We start from the raw sequence: 25007 nt of genomic DNA on the forward strand, positions 1-25007 counted from the left end.
TAAGATTAAAAAAATCTAAACCCGCGACAGAGCTCATATTTATAAGTGAATTAATTAGTTATTAAGCAGCAACCCTAAAGTCGCTTATTGTATACGGACATGGCAACACTGCTGCCCGACTGAAGTCAGCCAATGAGATTCGCCGTACTGAAATGCAGTGCTTTTATTGGTTACTGCGAGTTTACTTTTTTTTCTTCCCCTTTGCAATACATTAACGCTGGTAATAAATAACTTGCATTTGTTTACTTAATAAATTAAAAGAACCCGCTGTTCCGTTGCATATATAAATGTAAAAATTTAAGTGTGAACTGATACATTTTTCCATAATCACCATTCATCAAGACTGGGTGACTAGGATAAATCACAATACTTACCGAAAATATTAATAAAATAAATAAAGGGATGACAAGTGGCGTACCTAATTTTGGTTTCAAAGCAGTTTTTTATTTGTTTTATTTAACTATATTCAACGTATGATATTCAGGATGTTTTTAAACAATGTTTTTGGTGAAACACTTCCGCAGTGTTTCAGTGACCCCGCACTGCTGTTTCTGAGAGAAGAAAGTTGGTTGGTCAGAGAGAGGGAAACACACGTCGCTGTTCCGGAACAACCTTCGGCAGCTCCCCGACAGCATCCTTCAGCCTTCAGAGTAAGATGCTTCAAATCTACTTTCACGTTCGCTTTGCAATCATAATACTTTAACGCCATGGAACCACCTCTACCGTGTTCCTAAAAAAATAAAAATCTAAAAGTCGACGTTTTTTCGATGCAATGATAACGTCAAGCGTCTGCTATGGGTTTATGCATAGAGATAACATCACTGCTCTGTGATTGTAAAGTAAAATACTGCAATAACGCGTGAAGTCCATGATAAATGATACAATTGCAGCTTCTAACAACTAATTTCTTAGTATAGAATATAGTGATATAAAAATGTTTCGTCCTTTACCCCCTAAACTTAACAAATCTGGCCCTAATATCTTTAAAATGATCCTAAGACAACGCAGCCAGGATCCGGAGGATGTGATCGAGGAAGTGCGACTGGAATAATGTGACGTGTTAAATAATGACTGACCGAAAGGGGCTGAGCACAAATGCAATTCCTATATTTACACACACAGAGATACACATAATTACTTCATCTTTTAACACCGTCTCCTTTGAGCAATAAACGCGCGCGAAGAGTAAAGGTCAAGGAGGCAGTCGTTTATTCACCCTGCGTTACTTGATAGTCAGTGGGAGGAGAGAGAGAGAGAGAAAGAGAGAGTGTGTGAACGGTGGACGACAGGAAAGCGCTCGTGAACAGAATGAGAGAATCGATCAGCTGACCTTCTGTCTTATTATTATTATTAATAATAATAATACCAATAAGCGTCACATCCCGACTGGACGGTATCTATGTTGCTGTTCTTCTCATGACAGAAAAAACAGGATTATTTTTGTTGTGATATTGAACCGAACTGGATTTCGTTGAGTTTAGAGGACAGATACTGTAGCACTATGTCGCTTTACGTTGAAGGTAAGATCATTAATTAATCCTGTTTTCTTTTTTTGTACATATAAAGTACTTTTAAGTTTGCATTGGTTTTCCCGATATATCTTGATTAATTAGATGATACTAGTGATCAACTGGATCTTACCGCATCATGTAAAAGCTGTCAGTTGAATTCTGATGAGAGTGAGAGCTGAATGGACCCTTCAGTCAATGTTGACTGATAGACTGGAAAAAGTTGCTCTAGAAATCTGGCTCTGCAGAAATTGAAGCGTTTATGGAGGGAATTTTGTAGACTTTTGACCTTTCCAGACTGTCGGTCCATTCCTCGCTTTGGTTTTGCTGTTAGAGGTCTGGTTCTCTTACAGCTATTCATTTGGCCTGAAAGTGTCTAATTTAAAGATATTTTACATTAAACATAATTATAGGAGTTACTGAGTTAAGTCTTCTGACTGTCTGCGTTCGACAGTGTTTCGGATGTACAGTACTAATTTAAATCTTGAAATTAAAAAGCTTTAGGAATTAAAAGATATAATACTAAGAAACATGATGACTTACAGTATAGGCTACCAAGAGTTTGGGTCAATAAGAGTTTTTAATATTTTTGAAAGGAGTCTCTTATTATCACTCTTATTATTATTTATTCTAACCAAGGCTGCATTTATCTGATCAAAAATACTGTAAAAACAGTAATATTGTGAAATATTTTTACAATTAAAAATAACTTTATATTTTAATATATTGAAAAATGTAATGTATCACTCTGATGGCAAAGTTGTACTTTCAGCAGCCATTACTCCAGTCTTCACAATATGCAAATTTGGTGCTCAAGAAACATTTCTTATACATTTTGAAGACAATATTTTTGTGGAAACCATGATACTTTTTTCAGGATTATTTGACGAATAGAACATTTAAAAGAACAGTGTTTATTTGCAATAGAAATATTTTGAAACATTATAAATGACTTTACTGTCACTTGCTGATGATGATTCTTTTGTACAGATGTTCTTACTTTAAATCATTATCAAATCATACTAGACTCTAGAGAACAAGATCATCAGGTTTTACAAAAACGTGTGGAATTTGAGCTTGAGTGCTACAGTGCACTCAAGCTCTGCAGTGCTACAAGAGTGACATACAACTGTACATTTTCAATCGAATTCTTAATATTATTTTTAATAAAAGCATGAAGCATTTTCTCTAGTTGTTTAAGCCGGGTACGATTTTGGCCATGATTTGACCGTGTGAGACAAATTTTGCAAATCCTAAAAGATTTCTCTGATCCTAGGCTAAAGTCTGAAGTCTTTGATCGTTAGTTTGACGTGCTCACCGAAAGCCGATTAATGACCATTGTGATCAAATTTTACCTCTGACAAGATTTGACTCACAGTCCTGCTGTGTGACTTCTCCAACGACGAGTCAAATTGTCTTTGTTTTTCAAGACAAGCCATGACCAAAATCAACGTTGGAGATTTCTTTGTAGCCCACTGTCACCAAACGTGTCATTGATTGATGTAAAACTCCAGACGACCTTTCTTGTGTGTGTCCGTTTTTAACACGTCTAAATTGTCGTATAGTATGACATTAATGTCAACTGAGATCTTACTACAGTGTGTACATGTTTGTGCAGTCTGACAAGGAACAATCGTAAAGGACAATTATAAATCGCACAGTGTGCACCCGGCTTTAGACTTTTGGACATCTGGATGTATAGTGCAGTGCTTGGCTGCACTTTGACCCATGCAGAGCACATTTGATGATAATGTTTATCACATTTGATGATAATTAAGTTAATGGCTCTAAATAGCTGAGCACTCTAGTTATCTTTCATGTTTTCTTTGCTGTGAAGGTGAGATGAACTATTGATGTATTGGTACAATCATTTGTTAAAGGCAATTTTCAAGTTATCCGTTTTACAGAGTACCTTTACAAAATACCCCCAGAGTATTGGTAGTATCATACTTCCTGCATCCCTCCATTGTCATTCTTTATGACATTAGAGCTTATTTATTGTCCTTTTTTTCATTTATTTGGTAAGTAGCTGTGTACGTGAAATAATGTACAGTCAGCCAGTTATTAATGCAAAATAACCCCTGCTCATCCTGTTAGCTGCTTTTGCATTGTCACTGTCTTCTTTAAAGGGGCCATGAACTGCATTTTGTAATAAAAAAAAATTATAATGTTCTCTGAGGTCCACTTATAATGTTATCAAGATTTTTTTACAGCCTAATTTCAAAGTAATACGCTGTTTTCTATCCTGTTTTTGACCCTCTCTTTCGAACACTCAATTTTGATAGGTGTGCCGCTTGCAAGACTTGGAAGTAAACGCCCACTGCTATGATTGGGTCACAGTTTTAACTTTTGCATATTAAGATAAGTATTTCGAGTTACCAGTTATACCAGTTGACAAAGGATGACTTACGGTGTTTCGTGTAAACGGAATTAGGAAATGTTTGTCAATGTTGTTCTCACTGTTCATCCTTTTCGATAAAATTAAAAATGTATAAATTATCATTTGCAGTGTCGTTTTAAATAAAATGAAACGAAAAATTAAAATGTTGTGTCTTGCTAATGACAAAACAGAAGATGGCCCTCAACACATGAATGAAACAGGAACATAAGTTAACTAGCTTAAGAAAAAGAGGTTTTAAACAGGATGTGAGTAAAATAATAGATGCCCCAGCCACGTTTAAGTCCAAAGTCTGGACCCACTTTGGCTTTTATACCATTGATGGGACAGACAAAATTGACAAAGAGTAAGTGATATACAAGAAATGCCTGGTAAAAGTAAAGTGCATGGGTAATACCGCAAACATGCAAAGCAATCACTCTGATCTCATTGAAAAAAATTGTATTTACTTAAAATGTTCAATTTAAATTACAGACTTAAAAACTTTTTGTGCTGTTTTCTAACAGTTTGGACTTGAATAAAGAGAGAAAACCTGCACTTAACCTTTTCACTGGTATTTTGTTTTTATAGTTAGACAGATATTGTGATGTATCATTATAGGATTGTCTAGCAATATATTGATTATCGCAGAATTGCTGTATCGTGAGCCGTGTATCGTATTGTGACATAAACTTTGTTTCGCTGAGTGCTTTCAGCATACAAAAGCACAAATACTAATTCTGAGAAATACAGAAATGGTCTCTTATTTAATGCGCTGGCTGACAATGTCACTTAGAGGCTGTTGTAGAAGTTAAATGTCACATGCCAGGCAGTATGTGAGAAGATAATTATTGGGCGTTATGCGCAACAAACTTCATTGCGTATGGACTGGTTCAAGTCTTTTGTATGTGCTATGTTAAATATAAAGCCGTTTACTCAAGATGCCTTCAAAGGAGCAAGCAAAGATGAGCATAACCGCTATCCATCACATATGCAGATTGATATCTACAAGTTTTTTCCTTTTTTTCTTCTCACTAACATTTAGATATTTAAATAGAATAAAACGGCAACAATAAAAATAACTAGCCAGGCTTTCTTCGACAAGCGGATGCAATTAGACCTGTTTTAATGTTTTTTCATGTGACATTCAGCATAAAGCCTATTTTGGCACAATGGCAGACGAATGAATTAGATTGTGTGTATACAGATGAAATGTGGTCAAGTGGTATTCAGTCAGGTAGCCGGAAATGTAGAGTAGAAGGTGGCACACTTGAACATGACAGATATAAAAGCTGATGTCTAAAGGCCTATTTATACTTCTGCGTCGAACTGCCGCCGTAGCTACGTCATAGGCTGTGTGTAGCGCGCGTACCCTACGGCGTACCCTGACGTGCACCTCTCCAAAAATGTAACAACGCGTCAATTCTACGCGGACGCAAGCGCTATGATTGGTCTGCCAGAACCCCTCCCTCGGGGTTTCACATGCTCCCTAGGTGCGCGTCAACGCGGACAACGACGCAGAAGTATAAATTAAAACCAACACGTTGCCTACGGCGTATAGGCTCCGGCGTAGGTCCGACGCAGAACTATAATGAGGCCTTGAAGGTAATCAGAGTTGGAAGGTCGCTACCTCAAGCTCAGGATCTATTATTGAATAAACCTAATCAAACATAATGTGGTTTAACCTCTCTATTGTCCCCTTTCTCTCCAGGATAAAGGGGTGTATTTGTGGTAGAACAGGGAAGTCTTGAGTCACACCTTACAGTACAGTCAGTGTTAATGGCCAATACAGGAAATTAACCCAGAGCCCATTGATGATGCGTGTTTTACATTCTTTAAATGCTCTTGATGATAACATACTGTATCTGTACTTTCATGCCTTCTGGTATTTTCATTTTGGGCCAGAATTAAGGCAGTGGTATGTACAATTATCAGTAAAAGCTGCCAGCTTCCTTATCATATGGACATATTATCACTGCAAATAAGATTTATTACAAATACATTTTTTAAAAAGATTTATTAAGGAACTGTATTTAAAGTTTGAACACACCAACTGTATTTTTTTATGGGTACGACTCATCACAAGTCATTAAAATTATGTGAAAAACTTTAACATTAAAGTGTGTGGTTTCAATTGTAGGTCTGAGTAAAGCGTTACCAAGCAACTTCTACGGGATGACTCAGTTTCAGGAAGTGATGCGACAGCAGCTGGAGAGCTCTATGCATGTTGAGTTGGAGAAACTCTTAAGCACGGCCAAAGGTGCAGACGCTGAGGTGAGACACAAGCTTACAAAAAAATTCAGCTAACTTTTTTTATGATTTATAAAAAGAGTGATTTATAGACACAACTATTCAAAAGTTTGGTGTCTGTAAGTTTTTTGAATGTTTTAAAAAAAGAAGTCTCTTATGCTCACCAAGGCTGCATTTGTTTGATCAAAAATACAGTAAAATTATTTTAATTTTATTATTATTATTATCAATGTTGTTAACATTTGTGCTGCTTAAATTTTTTTTTTTTTACGATAAAGCTAGAGGTATTTGGCTGGTTATGTGATCTCAATATGTCAGACTAAGAGCCAACCTGCTCCATGTTAAATAAAACCTGTTTTATTAGGCTACTGATATGACTGGAGTTTTTATCTCAAGTGAGTGCGCTTTTAATTAAAAGAAGAAATCATAATTTTTTTTTTTATAGTCTCACAGTTTTAGTGCATTTAGAAATGACAAGGGAGCAAAGATGAGAAATGAGAGGAAACCTCTTTGGGTGCCGTCTGAGTGCTGTAGCTGATGAATGACGTGCCAGTATGACGGGAGAGATTTCATTGCACTGCTGAGCTGATGTTTAATTAGTCTCACCATGAGACTGGCTTCATCATGATGCATCTTCTCTCTGGCATTTTTTCAGCCCCTACATACTTCCTTCTGTTCATCTTTTACCCTGCTTTCATTTTTCTTTCTTTAGTTACACTGAAATTCTCAGTTAGTAGAGTTCATTTGAGCACGTCAGATAGTAAAACTCTGAGCTGTTTGGCGATTCACCCCAGTGTTTCCTCAGCACCATATGGTAATAATCAAACTTAGCCGTCGTCATCGTGACACATGCTGACCGCTTGTGTCACCCCTCCCTCTCCGTAACACACAGACTCCCATAATCCCACCCAAACATTTACTGCCAAATGACGTATTAAAACCCACACCCTGCTAGTTCAAATAAAGTATGATAAGATGACTTAAAGATAAGTCATCAGTTTACAGTTGTAAACCTTATAGTTGCCTTTTAAGTAGGGATATCAAAAGCACTGGTACTTTTGGTACAGTACCACATTGATTCTTGAAAAATAATAATAAAACCAGTCTGTCATCAGTAGTGTTTTCAGATTCACAGGCAGCTGCTTTTGACTCTTACATACGTATTTGTGTGTGTGTGCGCTCTGTCAATCAAATCAAATAATGTAATGTACTTCCTGTTCAAAATGCATTGAAATTTATGTAAACATGGGATATGTGTTTAAATATTAGATCAGTTAATTAGACCTTCCAGTGAAATACATTCTAATAGACCTATTGCTGTCTATTATTAATCAAACAGTAAAGTGTTGACAGTATAATATTATTTATATATACTACTGCTTAAAAATTTGGGGGTCGGTAAGATTCTTTTAATGTTTATGAAATAAGTCTCATATGCTCACCAAGGCTGCATTTGTAGAAAAAACAGTAATATGTTTTAAATTGTAATAATATAATGTATATTGTAATAATATAATATAATGTAATAATAATAATAATTTCAAAATGTAAATGTTTACTGTGCAAGTAACGGAAGTGACGCAGGGAAACGAAACCTACAGTTGAGTTTAGCAATGCATGATGTCACCCCATTTAAAGTAAATGAGAAGCGTAAAATGCTGATGTCCTTAAATTTAAAGGCATATGTAAAAGTTTAAGTACTGATGATTGAAAAATGCCTTTTGACTCGCCACTATTCTGAAAATATCTCTCAGTGTCTAATGTCAATAAAGGTTATGGCCTGGTTATGGAGGTTAATGCATTGTTCATTCTTGGATAGGCCTATAGTGGCATCATCTGCCAAAATAGGTTGAGTTTTAAGTATTTGTTTCTCAGAAGGAGAAAACAGGAAGGACAGTCCTCAATAACTTTTTTTCTCTCTTCCCCAGGTGTCTAAGAAGGACTTTGAAGGCTTTAGGAAGATATTCCACCGATTTCTGCAGGTGAAGGGACCTTCAGTAGAGTGGCCAAAAATCAACAGGCCCCCTGAGGACTCGGTAAGATAAGCAAGTGATTGATCGTAAACAAGCCTATTTCTTACACTCGCTTGGATTCTTAATTTAGCCCACATTTGGTTACTTTGATTGTAGACCTATAATGTCTATACACACTTCAAGTATTAAAACCGAGAGGTGAACGGCACTCAGAGCCTCTGCTTTGAGTCTCATGTGTTGCCATTAGTATCGCCTCAGGCTCTGGGAATTAGCCATCTATGATTAAAAGCTTCCCACATTCCAGCATGAATGAATTTTTATGCCATTCATACACTTAAATACATAAGTATCCAAAGACTTTGGGTCCAGTTAGAGTTAAAGTATTAGCCTGTAGATAGACATAGTGTGAATGATTGTGTGTGTGCAAGGAAAATAAAAAATAAAGCTTCGACATTGATTTGTGTCTGTGGGCAAGGGGGGGTGTAAGAAAGACAAACAGTGAACAAAAGTGTCTCCTAATTTGATTTGGCTGTGTGTGTTTGTGTTTCACATAAAGAATCCAGTGTCGGTCTGCTTTCCTCTGGGTCTGTGATGATTATGCAATGCTCTGGAAGAGCCAGAAACCCACACACAAGCCTTTTAGCTCCACAAGGAATCACATGCAGGCTATACTATGAAACTGCTTGTGAAATGTTTGATGCTATAGTCTGCAGCATATAGCAAGTTTATCTGAACAGGATATTAAATACATCACTCCAGAAATTCCTGTTTTGAGTACACATACAAGACAAGAACTAAAACAAGCTCCTTTCAGACTCAAAAAGTAAAGTTGACCGTTACATGTATGTGTGTTTGCATATCAATTTAAGGATATTTGGAGAAGGTGAGGTTGTTGTTGTTGGAGAAATTACTGCAATATGTTTGGTTTGGGATGAGGAACTGAGGGAAGGGCTCTATGTACTGCAGTATTTTCTGTCATTGTGACATGTCCTTCCTTATGAAACTGTCTTTGCCCAAAAAACTCATTCTCCGTTAAACCTCTGCTGGCTGTTTAAAGGCTAACCAGTCGTTGCCAGAACTTGCCCTATGGATCCTGCAACATCATGCCTTATGTTTGCTGTAATAATGACTAATGTCATCCCATTAGATATATTATACCCAAGATAAGTTGCTGATTGACTTGTTTGTGGTGTAAAAACATCAAGACACTGGAACTTTTACCCAGAAATCTTTACCCTGATTTTATGTTGAGTTCATCATGATATTTCCCACCCAATCTCAGTTCAAAAACCTGATTAGCTCAACTGTTGCATTTTAATGCACATTTTAAATTTAAGTATATTTGGGTTTTTTTTAATACATTACATAAAATTATGATTTTAATTTTTATATTAACCTTTTTTTAACAGCTAGCAATTCAAACACTTATGCAGGAAATTATGACATGCAGTACAATAAAAACATGATTAATTTATAATTTCTTCTGATATTTCTAAGATGATCACAAGACCTTTTCTTGTGTCAACTAAATAACTTTACTTTGTTGACAGATTTACATCAGCAAAAGTAGCAACAACTGTGTTCGATACTTCATAAAAACACAATGTTTCTGTTTGCAAGACATAAAAACACATAATAAACAAAGGTAAGGAGTATTTAGATTGCTGAACTGGTCCCAGGTCATCATTATGCAAAGGATTCCTAAATGCAGGAACTATCCTGCAAGTCTGTTTCAGAATTTGCATATATCAGTAGGAAGCATACCAAAGGGAATGTTATCCTTCTTGTTTGAATGAGTCTAGTTCAAGTCTTCCTGCCTTAATTCAACACAGTAATTACTCCACATTTAAAAACGCACTGCACACAGATTGATGATCTTAAGGTAATGTTTATCGTCAAATGCCTTATTACTTCTGTGAACCTTCAAGCACTGTAGTTGTTCATCGGCCTCTCTTTCTGCAAGACGGAAGAAGCTCTTCTAATGTGCTTATGATGCAAACAGACTTTCTGATGGTGCGAATTAGATTCTGGTCTTGTGACGCTGTGGGAGCTGTGAGGTTTCATTATCCGTGTGTGTGTATATGATTGTGAATGTGTGAACAGGTTTGAGTGTAGAGCAAATGGAATGTGGCTAAACCAGAAACAATAATTAATCTGACTCAACCACTGATCCACTGTATGCAAATGACTGGATTGCTCATGACGTCAAAAAGTGAAGCCACCTCGCCCCATGTTGGTATTCCCTAGTATTCTCTCACACTCTAGTGACTTAATTGGAAATCATCTGATTTTAATGAGAAAACTACCTAATGAGTCAGCGTTTTTATATCTGAAGTCTCCCATTCTTACAAAGAAAACGTCATAAACATTTAAATGGTTATTTTTTTTTAAAGTTAGGAATTTCCCCTGCTTATTAAAAGTTACATTAATCTTCATTACAGTAGCGAATATCAGATCAGCTGATGGACAAGACACCTCAAGATTTGTATTACAAATGTCAAAATGATTCTTCTGAAATCTGTATATGCTTTGTAAGGCATGTGCATACAACTTAATTCGCCATGTACAGTTATTCACTGTGGTTATGTAATTATGTTGTGTTATATAATGTTGTTTTTATTCATACACAAAATGTAAATGATTCAACAGTGTTTTCAATAACAGCATGTATTTTGAATCAGTAAAGATAACGACTTAACAAGGTATACAAATAACACTTAATTCATATGCAGAGCCATAGAATTTCTCTAAGAGTATGGAAGTTCTCTAAGAGTCTGAAGTAGACGTTGGTCAACAAAAAGCCAGGAAATAATATACAAACTTCACAGCATATTCTGAGAAATAAAGCTGACTGCTTATGGATTTAAAGACATGAAGTTTTATGTCACTCTGAGATAAGGTAAACCTTCACAGTAAAAAAAAAAGAAAAAAAAAGAAAGAAAGATAAATAAGTTTTGACAACATAGGTTTTTACATTGCTTTATCTCATCAAAATAAGTTAAGCATTTTTGTACTCATTTTTTTTAATTGTTTAATGTAATTTAAGTTGAAATGACTTAAAAATCCAAGTTGATTATACTTAATTTAAGGCAGCAACTTACTTTTAATACAATATAGTGCAATATAGTAGTAGAGGCTTGTAATATTTGTATAGTATAGTATAGTAGTATAGTATGTATTGTAATATTTATTCAAAATAATTTATTCAAATAAGTTTCTGATAACAATCCCATACATGTTCAAGCTTAAAGGGTTACTTCAGGATTTAGCATTAAGCTTTGTATTAGTAGAAAACCTGTAGTATTTTCGAATTACCATGCTTTCCACCCTCATATCCCCCTGAGAGGAGAGATTTATGTATTTTTTGTCTGGAAAAAATCCTCCGATGACGCAAAAATCGTCATTTTGCGTCATCGGAGGATTTTCTGGCCAGAGGCTAAAGACTACAGCCAGTAGATGGCGTTGTTCCGCATGTTTTCAACCCGCCCAAAGAGGGTGGGATCTCACTCACAGAATGTACACACAGTCAGCCGTCTTTCTTTGGAAGCTAAGCTAGCAGGCTCTTGTTCTGTGGAGAATGCTGAATAGTTGGAGAAAGCTGAGTAAGTAGGGGTTATATCCTCCTTTTCCCGGACTTGTCCGGCGGGCGAGATCGTTCAAAATGTCCGGGATTCGGCTTTTGCTTTCTGCGGTCGCCATTCATTGTTTACATGCACACCTCTTGTTTCAATCTAACTGAATTCATTCCGACCGGTGAGTCTGAATGTAGTGTTTACATGAACGCTAATCAAGTGATCGGTTGATGTGCGTTTTAAACATTGCTAAGAAAATTCCTGCACCTCCGTTGCGAGACCGGTGCGTCTCAGTAATGACGCCACCGGCCTCGCGCCTTTCTCCCGCGGCCGTCAGCCTCGTCCTGCTCGCCACAGTAAACATGATGAATGAATGGCGACTGTAGAACGCAAAAGCCGAATCCCGGACATTTTGGGCGATCCCGAAATCCCAGGCAGACTCGTCACGGAGACTCACTGGTAGCCTCATAGGGTAGCCTAACCTTGTTTTCAACTGCGCTGTCTTACCGGTAGGCGTGGCCTCCTAGGGCAGTGAAGCAAGTGCATTCTGGGAGTTGTTGTCTTTCATCCACATAAGCCAAAAATACATTTTCTGGCTTTTCTCAGTCTAGAAAGCTCCAAATTAAAAAATTTCTTCACATTTCTTCTACATAAATGACCTATTTTAAATACACATTCATCTTCCCAGAGGTGAAGTATCCCTTTAATATTTACATTTACATTTACATTTAGTCATTTAGCAGACGCTTTTATCCAAAGCGTCATGAAGAGGCAAAAAACAAAAAGCAGTGCAAGAAGTGCTCAAGATACAAAGTTCAGGCATTATTCAGAGTAGCATAAGCCCGATAAGTGAGGTTTAGAGGGAAAGGGGAGGGTTTTTTTTTTTTTTTTTTTATGTGGTTAAGTGCTCACGGAAGAGATGGGTTTTCAGATGTTTTTTGAAGGAAATTCAAGACAATATTTCCTGGATAATTACATACATAGGCTAAATAAATCTATTTTGTGTTAGGTCAGTTACCTGTGTCGAAATCTTAATGATTTCTATATATCGCTTATCCTGCCAGAAAAGTCCCACTGATAAGCTGCAAATCGCATAATTTTAGGTCAAGGTTTTGGCTGTCGGTAGGGAATACCAATATGGCCGCCAGAACACGTCACGTTGTTTTGAAGCTCAGGTCTCTCATACTTTCTTTTCTTTATCAAAGTTAGGAATTTCTGTTGACAGGTTTCGTTTAGGACATTGGGGGAAGTGTTGTCAGAGCAGTTTAGAACTGGATTCGGGTTTAGTCATGTGCCTTTTGTTGGCACATTTATTCCACCTCAGCTGTATTATGTAGTATGCACTAAGAATATACTGTGTGTGTGTTTGTCTTGAATTTCGGTCTCAAAAGGAAGGATTTAAATGCTGCTTAATCTGAGAACACACTAAAAACTTGAAAAATAAGACTTAATCCACATTACCACAACAATAACAATGCCTGATCAGAGTTTAAGGACATTGGGTGTTATTCATGAAACATGAGCTGAACAATTTTCGGTCTAAATCGTAAATCTGTTCATATATAATACACTAAATTAATTGCTACAGTTATAATAAAAAATAATAATTGTATGTATGATTTACACAGAAATTTGTTCTGCTGATGTTTCATGAATAAGGCCCATAGACTAACAGAACAATAAGCAGGTGGACACCATCGTGGTAGAGGCAGATAAAAATCACTTACATTTGTTAATTTAGCAAACCCTTTTAGTGAGATACCACCAGAAGCATTAAACAGGAAGTAATGTAATACAAGTAATGTTACCATATCAAATTTGTGCAAGTAGTACAGCACTAGTGCAATTGTAAGTGCTATTTTTTTAAGTGCAAAAAGTGTGCTGAATGCTTTCAGAAGAGTTATGTTATAAAAGTTATGTGTATACAGAATTATTATTTCTCTCTCTCTCTCTGTAATACTACTGAATATTTTCTTTCATATTTTAACAGTCACATTCATCACTGCTGTTACTGAATGATTTTAATCCAGGAGTATTAACAGATATGATAATGAATGTGCGTGCTTTATTTATTTATTTTTTGTTTATTGGCCATAAAAAAGCATTGTAAAAATGCAGTCAATGCAGAGTAGATGCTTTTAACTACACGGTTGTGTATGACCTAGTTTCATTGCACAGTAGAGTGGAATTAACCAAGCCAATCAAAACAATGAACCAAGTTACAAAACAGCAAATGGTATTCTTTGGAATTCATTGGATTAACATATGAATACTATGGTATATGAATATGGCAATACAGTGAGGAAAATAAGTATTTGAACACCCTGCTATTTTGCAAGTTCTCCCACTTGGAAATCATGGAGGGGTCTGAAATTGTCATCGTAGGTGCATGTCCACTGTGAGAGACATAATCTAAAAAAAAATATCCAGAAATCACAATATATGATTTTTTAACAATTTATTTGTATGATACAGCTGCAAATAAGTATTTGAACACCTGTCTATCAGCTAGAATTCTGACCCTCAAAGACCTGTTAGTCTGCCTTTAAAATGTCCACCTCCACTCCATTTATTATCCTAAATTAGATGCACCTGTTTGAGGTCGTTAGCTGCATAAAGACACCTGTCCACCCCATACAATCAGTAAGAATCCAACTACTAACATGGCCAAGACCAAAGAGCTGTCCAAAGACACTAGAGACAAAATTGTACACCTCCACAAGGCTGGAAAGGGCTACGGGGAAATTGCCAAGCAGCTTGGTGAAAAAAGGTCCACTGTTGGAGCAATCATTAGAAAATGGAAGAAGCTAAACATGACTGTCAATCTCCCTCGGACTGGGGCTCCATGCAAGATCTCACCTCGTGGGGTCTCAATGATCCTAAGAAAGGTGAGAAATCAGCCCAGAACTACACGGGAGGAGCTGGTCAATGACCTGAAAAGAGCTGGGACCACCATTTCCAAGGTTACTGTTGGTAATACACTAAGACGTCATGGTTTGAAATCATGCATGGCACGGAAGGTTCCCCTGCTTAAACCAGCACATGTCAAGGCCCGTCTTAAGTTTGCCAATGACCATTTGGATGATCCAGAGGAGTCATGGGAGAAAGTCATGTGGTCAGATGAGACCAAAATAGAACTTTTTGGTCATAATTCCACTAAACATGTTTGGAGGAAGAAGAATGATGAGTACCATCCCAAGAACACCATACCTACTGTGAAGCATGGGGGTGGTAGCATCATGCTTTGGGGGTGTTTTTCTGCACATGGGACAGGGCGACTGCACTGTATTAAGGAGAGGATGACCGGGGCCATGTATTGTGAGATTTTGGGGAACAACCTCCTTCCCTCAGTTAGAGCATTGAAGATGGGTCGAGGCTGGGTCTTCCAACATGACAATGAACCGAAGCACACAGCCAGGATAACCAAGGAGTGGCTCTGTAAGAAGCATATCAAGGTTCTGGCGTGGCCTAGCCAGTCTCCAGACCTAAACCCAATAGAGAATCTTTGGAGGGAGCTTAAACTCCGTGTTTCTCAGCGACAGCCCAGAAACCTGACTGATCTAGAGAAGATCTGTGTGGAGGAGTGGGCCAAAATCCCTCCTGCAGTGTGTGCAAACCTGGTGAAAAACTACAGGAAACGTTTGACCTCTGTAATTGCAAACAAAGGCTACTGTACCAAATATTAACATTGATTTTCTCAGGTGTTCAAATACTTATTTGCAGCTGTATCATACAAATAAATAGTTAAAAAATCATACATTGTGATTTCTGGATTTTTTTTTTTTTAGATTATGTCTCTCACAGTGGACATGCACCTACGATGACAATTTCAGACCCCTCCATGATTTCTAAGTGGGAGAACTTGCAAAATAGCAGGGTGTTCAAATACTTATTTTCCTCACTGTAATTACGTATCATGTTATTACCAACTGATACAATACAATGGAGCACACTGTGTGATAAAAGTGAATTTTAATTTAACATTCTTTGATAAAGCCAAAGAATCAACTCTACCTGTCATTCTAAAGCAATGTTTCTGAATCTTCCTGGGCAGACTGTCCTCACAGTTTGTAGAAGAACCATTAGGAATTGAAAATACATGATGAATAATGTTTTTATTTGAATAAACACACAGTACTAGCAACATATATATTTTATAAAACAGCTATTTTTTTGTCTTGTGGACTATATGTTAACATCTTTTATGTAAAATATCTTCAGGACAGTACTAAATAAAAATATAACATGCATTTTGTATGACCCTTCTTATTTTGTTAAAATAATTAACATTTAGCAGATTCTGTAAGGGGTGTTTAAACTTTTGAGCACGACTGTATGCCCTGACTGACAGTTGTTTCTCTTTCTTGTCTTTGTTTCAGATCCAGCCATACGATAAGATTAAGGTGAAGGGTATACCAGACAACATAGCGGACAGTCTGAATAAGCTGGTGGTTGTGAAGCTGAATGGAGGTCTGGGAACCAGCATGGGCTGCAAAGGGCCCAAGAGCCTGATTAGTGTCCGTAACGAGAATACCTTCCTGGATCTGACCGTCCAACAGATCGAGGTTTGTCACATGACACTGGCAGCTTGCAGTACTGTGTTTAATAGTTTAATCCATGGAAGTCTATAATATCTTCCCATTCATCTCAATGACAGTTGTTCAAGCAGGGGCTAAAGTGGCCATGCTAACAAGCCAAACATCGAGCCCTTGGTTTAAACATCTCTACTGTATATAATTTGCATTTTAATATGTAATCAGCTTTTGGTAAAAATAAATAAATACATTGCTACAATTCTATGCATTTTGATAATAGATAATGTCTTCCTAATATCCTTTTTTGTTTTTATCTGTAGAGGACACACATTCAATTAATGTCTCTTGTAAATGTATTTCAAATAGGAGAGATTCTCAGATTTGAACCCAAAGAAATATAAATCACTCCAGCTGTGGAAAAAGCAGCAGCTGTCTGAGAGATTTGAAAGTGAGCAAATAGACCTTCACCCATAAGTCTTAAATCACAAACATATGTTCCTCTGTCTTTCCCTTCTCTTGCTCTCATCATCTACAGCTGTAAAACACAGGCACATTCCATCATTTATACAGAGCAAGCATTTTACACCAGGAGAAACAGGCTCTGTGCTGGTTATTTTTCTCAGTGCCATGGACTGTAGGTAGTGTGCATGAAAGAGAACTTAGGGTGAAACCAAAACAGAGAGGGCTGTGTTCTGGGCAAGAGGGAAAAAGATAGGGGCAGAATACTGAGCCCTGTGGGACGCCCTCGCTGAAGAACACTCAGCTCAGTGTCTCTTCGGCAGACCATTTACCTGCCTCATGTCGTCAGATATCCTGCTCACTGAATAAGGCCTATTAGTACATGTAAATAGGTAATCTGTCCTTCTCCCACAGAAAGGCAGGCTGTCGTTTCTGTGCTTGGCAGGCCTTTAGCAAGCCCTTAGGCCAGTTTATACCATTTGGCTTCTCTTTTGCTAGGACTTAAGGGCATACATTCATTACAGGAAAAGGACCTAAAATCTGTCAACACATCCAACAGTTTCTGAAAGAGTATGATGCATTTTTATTTTTATTTTTACTTTGTAGTTATTTGGACAGGTACCATTAATACAGGGAAATTGTTTGTGTTTGTGGGTAATTCTTCAATTAGTGGAAGGTTTTTGTCCCCTAGTATGATTGTAAAAAAAGTTTTAAACTTTTTATTGTGTGACCAAACTTTCACAAGATAGTTTATGTATGTTTGTGCTATGTTGTAAGGCATCTGCATTTATTTGGACACTTGTGCCTTTTTAGTAAAGGGTTTCTGTTAATTTATCTGAATATGTAAATAATTACTTCTTAAACTGGTGTCTAGGACTTGGCTTAAACTTTGCTCCAAAAATAGGCTTTTTTTTTTTTCTATTCTGTGTTTATTGCAGTTCTGTTGATATTAGCCAATTCACCTCATACTTCTGTTCTGATAAATTATTTACCATGTTCATCACAACAGTGTAACTGTGGAGATTAGATAGTAATTTTTTTTTCTTTGGTTTCTTCAGCATTTGAATAAGACATATAACGCTGATGTTCCACTGGTGCTAATGAACTCTTTCAATACGGATGAAGACACCAAGAAGATCTTACAGAAATACACGCACCACAGGGTCAAGATACACACTTTCAACCAGAGCAGGTATTAACCCCCCCACACACACACACAGACACGCACACACACACGCATGTTTACCTGACATAAAATAGTCTAATTAAGCTAATAAGCTAATTATAATAATACAAACCTAAACCTAAACATATTTTTAAAATAGAAATATGTTTCATTTATTCAGGGATGTAATGCATATTTTTGAGAGGGCACCACTTGGGTGGGGATTTCAGTCTTCAACGTATTTTGTAGCTTACAGAAACAAACAAAGCATATAAGCACTGACACCGCAAGGCAAAGTGCACCTTATCTCAGCGCATTTTGTGAAATAGAGGCTGTTCTTTGGAGTTCTGCAAACCTAAGTCCTCCATCAGTACGCTGAGTTTGGGCGATTAGTAAAAGTCAATTTAATGTAAGGAAACAAAATATATATATTTTGTAAAATCTTGGACTGATTCCCCCAACCACCCGCACGCTTTTTTGCTCCAAAGTTTTACGAACTATACATGTGTTTTTGCTAGTACTTATCTATATTTAAATGTCAGAAAAATAAAATTACCATTATATGATTGAAAACACTAAACAGTCCGTCTCTGGTTCAGCTAAAGCGCGAATGCAGATTTAAATTTAGAAGTTGATCACATGATGCACATCATACGCTTCAAAGGGTTGACCAAATGTAAAAATATACATTTTTGTCTTTTGGAAACTGCATTCAAATCCTTTTGGCAAAAAACTTTGATGGGGCTCATGCCCCCTCGGTTTGAATGGGCATGCAACTGCATTTATTCATAGTTTTTATATCATAGTTTTATTCATAGTTTTATAAGATTTATCTGACTTCTCATAGCAAGTATTCTGAGTATAGCTAACTAAACCCAAACCACAGATATATACACATGAATAATATGATATTTATGTTGTTTGAGCTCAAAATACCACTCAGCTGATGACATCGCATTACCACACACATCTAACAAAAACACATTTTGTCATTCAGGTTTTAGCGCAGGATGAAAAAGCTGAATTTCTTCACCTTCATAATGCATGCTGCTGACCCTTAGCCTGCAAACACTTAAAAAGTTAAAGATTGATGAGGTTTCTAAGCAATAATAGGCATACATTAATATTTAATGGACTCGTCAGAGTTGAAATTTATCTCAAAGCTAACAACAGACACTCGTGGGATACGGTTAAATATGCTATTTAGAATACAGTGCTAAAAGACAGCAGTCCCGGTTGAAGCTGGAGCTTGTGGAAGAGACAATGTGATGAAAGGAAGAGGAGGAGGATGAAGGCTACATGAAACGTCAGATGTTTTCCCTGGCTTCATTTGACCTGAATAAGCCTGAAATGCAGGAGCCAGAGAAGATTTTAGAGCCCCTCTGAGAATACATTTGCATAAGCAAAGCAGTGTATTTTTTGTGCTTATAATCATAAACAAGGCTTGTTTTTTCTTTCTGTAAAGAGGAATCACTTTTTGACACTATGTGTGTGTTTGCATCTATTTTATCTATCCATTTGATCTATTTTATGACTTGTTGTTTTTAGTGATGACGCAGAAATAAAGTTTTGACATGATATTGATGATCATTTTTCATATTATGGACTAGTGTTGTTTTAGAATTATTTGTATAGTATTTCTTAATTATCTTTTATTTTTATATTTTCCAGTTTTTATTTTAATTAGTTTTAGTAATTTTGCTATGTGCTTTTGACATTTCTTCTATATATATATTTGGCTTTAAATATATTTTCATTTCAGTTTTAGTCATTTTAGTAACTTTTTAATTATAGTTAACAATAATAACATGGATGATAACAAATCCGATGCTCAGTATTACAAATCTATATTAGAAATTCAGACTTCTTTCTCTGAATTTTGAAGGTATCCACGGATAAATAAGGAGTCTTTGTTGCCGGTCGCTACGGACATGGGTATGTCAGGAGAGAATGCAGATGTGTGGTATCCACCTGGTCATGGTGACATTTACGCCAGCTTTTATAACTCTGGTCTGTTGGAGCAGCTCATCGCTGAAGGGAAGGAGTATATTTTTGTCTCCAACATCGATAACCTGGGCGCAACGGTAGACTTGTGTATATTGAATCACCTGGTGAGCCAGCCAAATGGCAAACGCTGTGAGTTTATCATGGAGGTCACAGACAAAACCAGAGCAGATGTGAAGGTGAGAGAATATTACTTGTGAGTGATATCGTACAGTAGTACAAATCAACGGCGTGACTTGTGTAACAAGAAATTCTCAGAACAGATATATTTTCTTTTGTATTATTCAATAATTTGCATTTACTTCGGTAGGGTTTTACATTTACATTCATTGGCTTGGGTAAAAGATTTGTTCATGCATGTATATAAATGAGGTTTATTTGTGGGGAACGAGGCTTATATTTGTTGTATTTTCTTTGAATGTTGCATGTTTTTGTTGTCTAGGGAGGTACGCTCATTCAGTATGACGGTAAGCTTCGGTTACTGGAGATCGCCCAGGTTCCCAAGGCTCATGTTGATGAATTCAAATCAGTGACCAAGTTTAAGATCTTCAACACCAACAACCTGTGGATCTCCCTATCTGCCATACAGAGACTACAGGAACAGAATGCCATGGACATGGAAATCATAGTAAACCCTAAGGTAGGAAAACTCTAATTGTAAAAACTTTCAGGAACCGCAGCTTGTGTGGAAAATCAGGATGTTACAAGTCTTTTATCTACATAGACACTTTTTGTTTCAGTTGGAATTCAATCAGTTTGATTGATGAATCTGAACATAGTGTTTACATGAACGCTAAATAAGTGATCAGGTAGATGTGCGTGTTTATGTGCATTGGATTTTATTTCAAATCCAGTTCCAGTTCAAAATCAGATCAAGTGTTTACATGTCCTATCGAATTAATTGGAAACGGTTTAAACCACCCCTTACAATCAAATAGAATGTAAATTGGGTTTGGCCAATTCATTGCAATTGACATGGTTACATGTGACTTTTTTTATTCTGACTGTGCTGCTACTCGCAAGTGTCTGCCAAATGCATAAATTAATGTAATGATAATGAAAGGATTATTTGAACGGCTATTAGACCAGACACTTGAATTTCTGGGTTCTTTTTATTTTGAAGTTTTAATTTCCCTTGTCAAGTCTTCCTTTCTCCCAACAGTCACTCTTAATTTTGTTGTAAAGCACGATTTCTAGCTATGCGCCAGAAACCTCTGTTTTATTTCCCTGGTCTTCCTCTTCTTTCCACTACCACTTCTGAAACCCTAGGTGAGACCATAATTAATTTATCAGGCCACATGGGACCCTGTAACACTGCGTCAGCAGTCTCCTTTGCAGAGTGTTCACTTCTGAATCAAACCCACTTACAAAACCCTTTACACCAGTGGTGACTGGTCCTGCTCCTAGAGGGCCACACTGTCCTGCAGAGTTCAGCTCCAATTCCAAATTAAACACACCTGAACCAGCTAATCAAGGTCTCACTAGGCATACTAGAAACTTCCAGACAGGTGTGTTGAGGAAAGTTGGAGCTAAACTCTGCAGGACAGTAGCCCTCCAGCACAAGTTTGGACACCCCTGCTTTACATCAGGTGTGCCGCACATGTCCTGAAAAGTGAAGCCAAAGCATTTTGATCGCCCCCTGGTGACTGGCTGAAGTATAGGTCATAAGCCCCGCCCTCTCCATATAATCGAATGGGACATGACCCAAAGTAAAAATCCAATTACGCTTCAAATAATTTTTTGCTAAGATGGTTTCTGTCATTTTTAGTGTTAATTTTTCTAATAAGTTGGGGTTTAGTTAGATATTTGATGCTATAAAAACGGGGTGTAACGTCATGATAAACAGCTGGGCTTGCGATTGAGTTTGAGGAAGCAGAAGTATGAGCAGGACCTTCATACCGCGGGTCCACCTCAGGATCATTACTGCGCAGACTCGGGCTCCGAATGAAAATCTGCAACGACTGTTTCTGGGATATTTTGGCTTCATTTTTCTACAGTAGAAGGAAGTGGAGACGCGTTGTCCATCTTTATTTAACAGTCTATTCTTTACACAAGCACTTTAACAAGCTAATATTGTGGAAACTGTGTTTGAGCGTCTGTTTTATACCATATCCAATATCTGATTTGAGTGGAGAATCATTTGGGATCTAGTTCAGGGGGGTTTTACAACTGACATTAAAAAGTACATTTATAAGCAATTTCTTTGGGTTTTTTTGTTCTCAGTGTATCACGGGAGACTAAAGAATTGAAAGGTAACCATAAGATGAGGTGTGTTTTTGTGTGTGTCAGTTTATATAGTTATACTTTGGGGACACATTTTTTAGAAGTGAGCAAAAAAACCTCCTTTTGTTTTGAGGACATACAGGGACCTCAACAATTGGAAAAACTACTGATATATAAAATAGCACTTTCACTATCACTGTGCCCAAACCAAACGCAATGCAGAATTTCCAGTTTACAAGTGACAAGTAATTTGTCTCTCCACACATGAAGCTGGTTAAGACAGAAGAGGTTTGCGTCTGGTTAATGCAAAGTGGGTAGTGTGTAATAATTATAATTTGCATTCTAAAAAATCAATAGAATTCTATGATATGTGCTCATTTAGATAACAAATTATGTGTGTCTTTGTGAAGTAGTACACAGTTCAGCAGAGCTTCGTATTGTAGCACAATTTCTCCCCCGAGGCCCGGCAGAAGTCTGTTCTAATATAGATAGAGTCTGTTCTAGATTTCTTTACATCCAATCCCCACCCACGTCTGTCCCTGTCAACCTTACGCTTTTTCTGCCTGTGTGATCACAAGATCGCCTTCACAGTGCTTGCAGTGATACCTCTCACTTCCTCACTGCCATTTACATGGTTACTTGACAAATAACATGAATTTGAACTTGAAATGAAAATTCACCCTACCTGTTTTCTAAATGCATGCTATCTAACTTATTGTGAATGATTCATCCATGTATATGTTTTATTTTTCACAATGTAATTTTTTTATTCAAATGTCATAACTGGAGTGACAACTGGTGATGTATGCTCGACTTCTCCACTCATTTAGTTCGATTAATGGATACAACCAAGTCCCCACCCTACAGTTTTTCTTTTCTTTTTCAATAATCCGTTTAAGGTTTAAAAATCATTTTAGGTCCAATTTTATACACAGTGGGGTATTAGACTACACTGAAATTTTTTTTTAAACCTGCAAATAAATATAATGTTTTAAGATTTTGATAAATGTATTATTATTATTAAATTTAAGTTTAACCTAATTTATGGCGACTGTGTGATGTACAAATAATTCATTTGTTTGACAATTTTAAGAGAATTACAAAACTGTTGTTTAAATCCTTCTCTTTCTCTCTCTCAGACTATAGATGGGGGTCTGAATGTCATCCAGCTAGAGACTGCGGTGGGTGCAGCCATCAAGTGCTTTGATAATGCCTTGGGCATTAACGTGCCTCGCAGCCGCTTCTTGCCTGTCAAAACCACATCTGACCTCCTACTGGTTATGTCCAATCTGTACAGCCTGGAGGCAGGGTCTCTGACCATGAGCGAAAGGCGCGAGTTTCCCACAACTCCTCACGTCAAACTGGGCAGCTCTTTTACCAAGGTACCGCACCTAATGAAGCATTCACAACAAATGATCCATTCAAAACACATGGTGTTCCTCTCACACTACACAGTGTGTAGGCACGATCACATTACCAATGTGACATTACCAAGTCTGCCAGGCAGAAATCTCAGCATGATCTCAGCTTTTGTTTCTCTAAAGAACAATCACTCTCAACTAATACTTAGCAAGCCTTGATCCAGTTCTCTCTTGTCTTTCAGGTTCAGGAATATATCTCACGATTCGAGAGCATTCCAGACATGCTAGAGCTGGATCACCTGACGGTGTCTGGTGATGTGACCTTCGGAAAGCACGTCTCACTGAAGGTAATAGTAAGGAACATCTTAAATTCTGCAATCAGACGTTTTTGCAGGATGTTGCACAGTCTGATTATTCCTCTCCTCTCCAGGGAACTGTCATTATCATAGCCAACCATGGAGACCGAATCGACATTCCGGCTGGCTCTATGCTGGAAAACAAAATAGTGTCCGGAAACCTTCGGATCCTGGACCACTAAAGCCTTTGTGTCATGTGACCTGGATGCAGAATCACGTGACTGATTCACACCTGCCACTGTCCTCATCATCATAACCAACCACGGAGACAGAATCAACATTCCATGATGGAAAATAAAAGACAGCACATCTGTGTCGTGACCCGGATGCCAAATCACATGACCAACCCACACCTGCCACTCTCAGAGCCTCCATCAATGGTGCTGAACACAGCACACACACAGCGCCACAGACACCATACAACTTCCACATCATTCCAGAGACATTAGTTTTGTAGTAGTATGTGTGTGTTTTTCCTTTAGTGGTTCTCAAATTCAATGTGTAACACAAGTCTTTTTATTGTGTTTTGTTTTCGTTTTTTACTCTGAGAATTCAGTGTTTCTCTCATTGTATCTATGGCATCACAAACTGATCCTTCAGGGTCAGCGTCCTCTGTTCTACGTGCTCAAAAATTTGAAATAAAAAGTGCAAAGCAATAAGCGTTCTGCGACAGTGAAGGCTGATGGTTCCATCTTTGTGTTCTAGAACCTGTTCTAGATCCTGAAAGTTCTATGGAACTAAATAAAGTGCAATATGTAACAGAACACTAGCAGTGAATGTATCTTCATTTCTGCTCAAGGTGGATTTCACAGAAATTCCCTGGAAATTAAACACACATGCTTGTTATTGACAGTAAATAATGAACAGGAATTAGGAAGCGAGGGAACAGGTATGTGCACGAGTAAGGGAAAGAAAGTAAAAAGAGCGTCTAACATTGCAGCAGTGTTAAAGGGCTCTACACAAGGCCTCCCAGACTCCCTGGAGGCAGGAGGTTATTGTGTTCCACTGGTCCGTTGATGTGAAAGCAGCCAAGCATTAAACCTGCTTTTAATAACCTGCACACAGAGCAGGAAACACACACACACATTGGTGATTTAAGATCAAAGAGGTCCTGAAATTGTATGTGTAGTATGAAACATGGGTAGGCCTATTCATTTTGAGATTTGCCAAAGATACATTTAACAGTGCTATTAAATGATTGGTGTTTTTAAAGATTAGCCTAAC

The 25007-nt window shown here is 37.4% G+C and overlaps 2 protein-coding genes across 3 annotated transcripts in view; one reads left to right on the plus strand and one right to left on the minus strand.

The window, feature by feature from the left end:
* The window catches only part of wdpcp (WD repeat containing planar cell polarity effector), a 100850-nt gene that overhangs the window by 74263 nt on the left and 1580 nt on the right, over nucleotides 1-25007 (minus strand). The gene's annotated exons all lie outside the window — the stretch shown is intronic.
* Nucleotides 520-24547, plus strand: ugp2b (UDP-glucose pyrophosphorylase 2b). 2 transcript variants are annotated; one of them, XM_084097702.1, is made up of 10 exons: nucleotides 520-650; nucleotides 6026-6159; nucleotides 8064-8171; nucleotides 16060-16245; nucleotides 17733-17866; nucleotides 19725-20022; nucleotides 20286-20483; nucleotides 23206-23448; nucleotides 23670-23774; nucleotides 23858-24547. In XM_084097702.1, the coding sequence occupies exons 2-10, from the start codon at nucleotides 6061-6063 to the stop codon at nucleotides 23963-23965; spliced, it is 1479 nt and encodes a 492-aa protein (XP_083953828.1). In that variant the 5' UTR covers nucleotides 520-650; nucleotides 6026-6060; the 3' UTR covers nucleotides 23966-24547. The 2 variants fall into 2 exon arrangements, with proteins under 2 accessions (XP_083953828.1, XP_083953827.1); XM_084097701.1 differs by having other exon boundaries at nucleotides 605-1520.

The sequence above is a fragment of the Abramis brama genome (genome assembly GCF_963993115.1).
Source record: "Abramis brama genome assembly, chromosome: 21".
In the NCBI taxonomy this organism is placed as follows: domain Eukaryota; kingdom Metazoa; phylum Chordata; class Actinopteri; order Cypriniformes; family Leuciscidae; genus Abramis; species Abramis brama.

Excerpts from the sequence above, each read along its gene's own strand:
- ugp2b (XM_084097701.1), top strand. Across the intron at positions 16,246-17,732 it reads TGACCGTCCAACAGATCGAG|CATTTGAATAAGACATATAA; the intron begins GTTTGTCACATG and ends TGGTTTCTTCAG. Across the intron at positions 23,775-23,857 it reads GAAAGCACGTCTCACTGAAG|GGAACTGTCATTATCATAGC; the intron begins GTAATAGTAAGG and ends TCTCCTCTCCAG.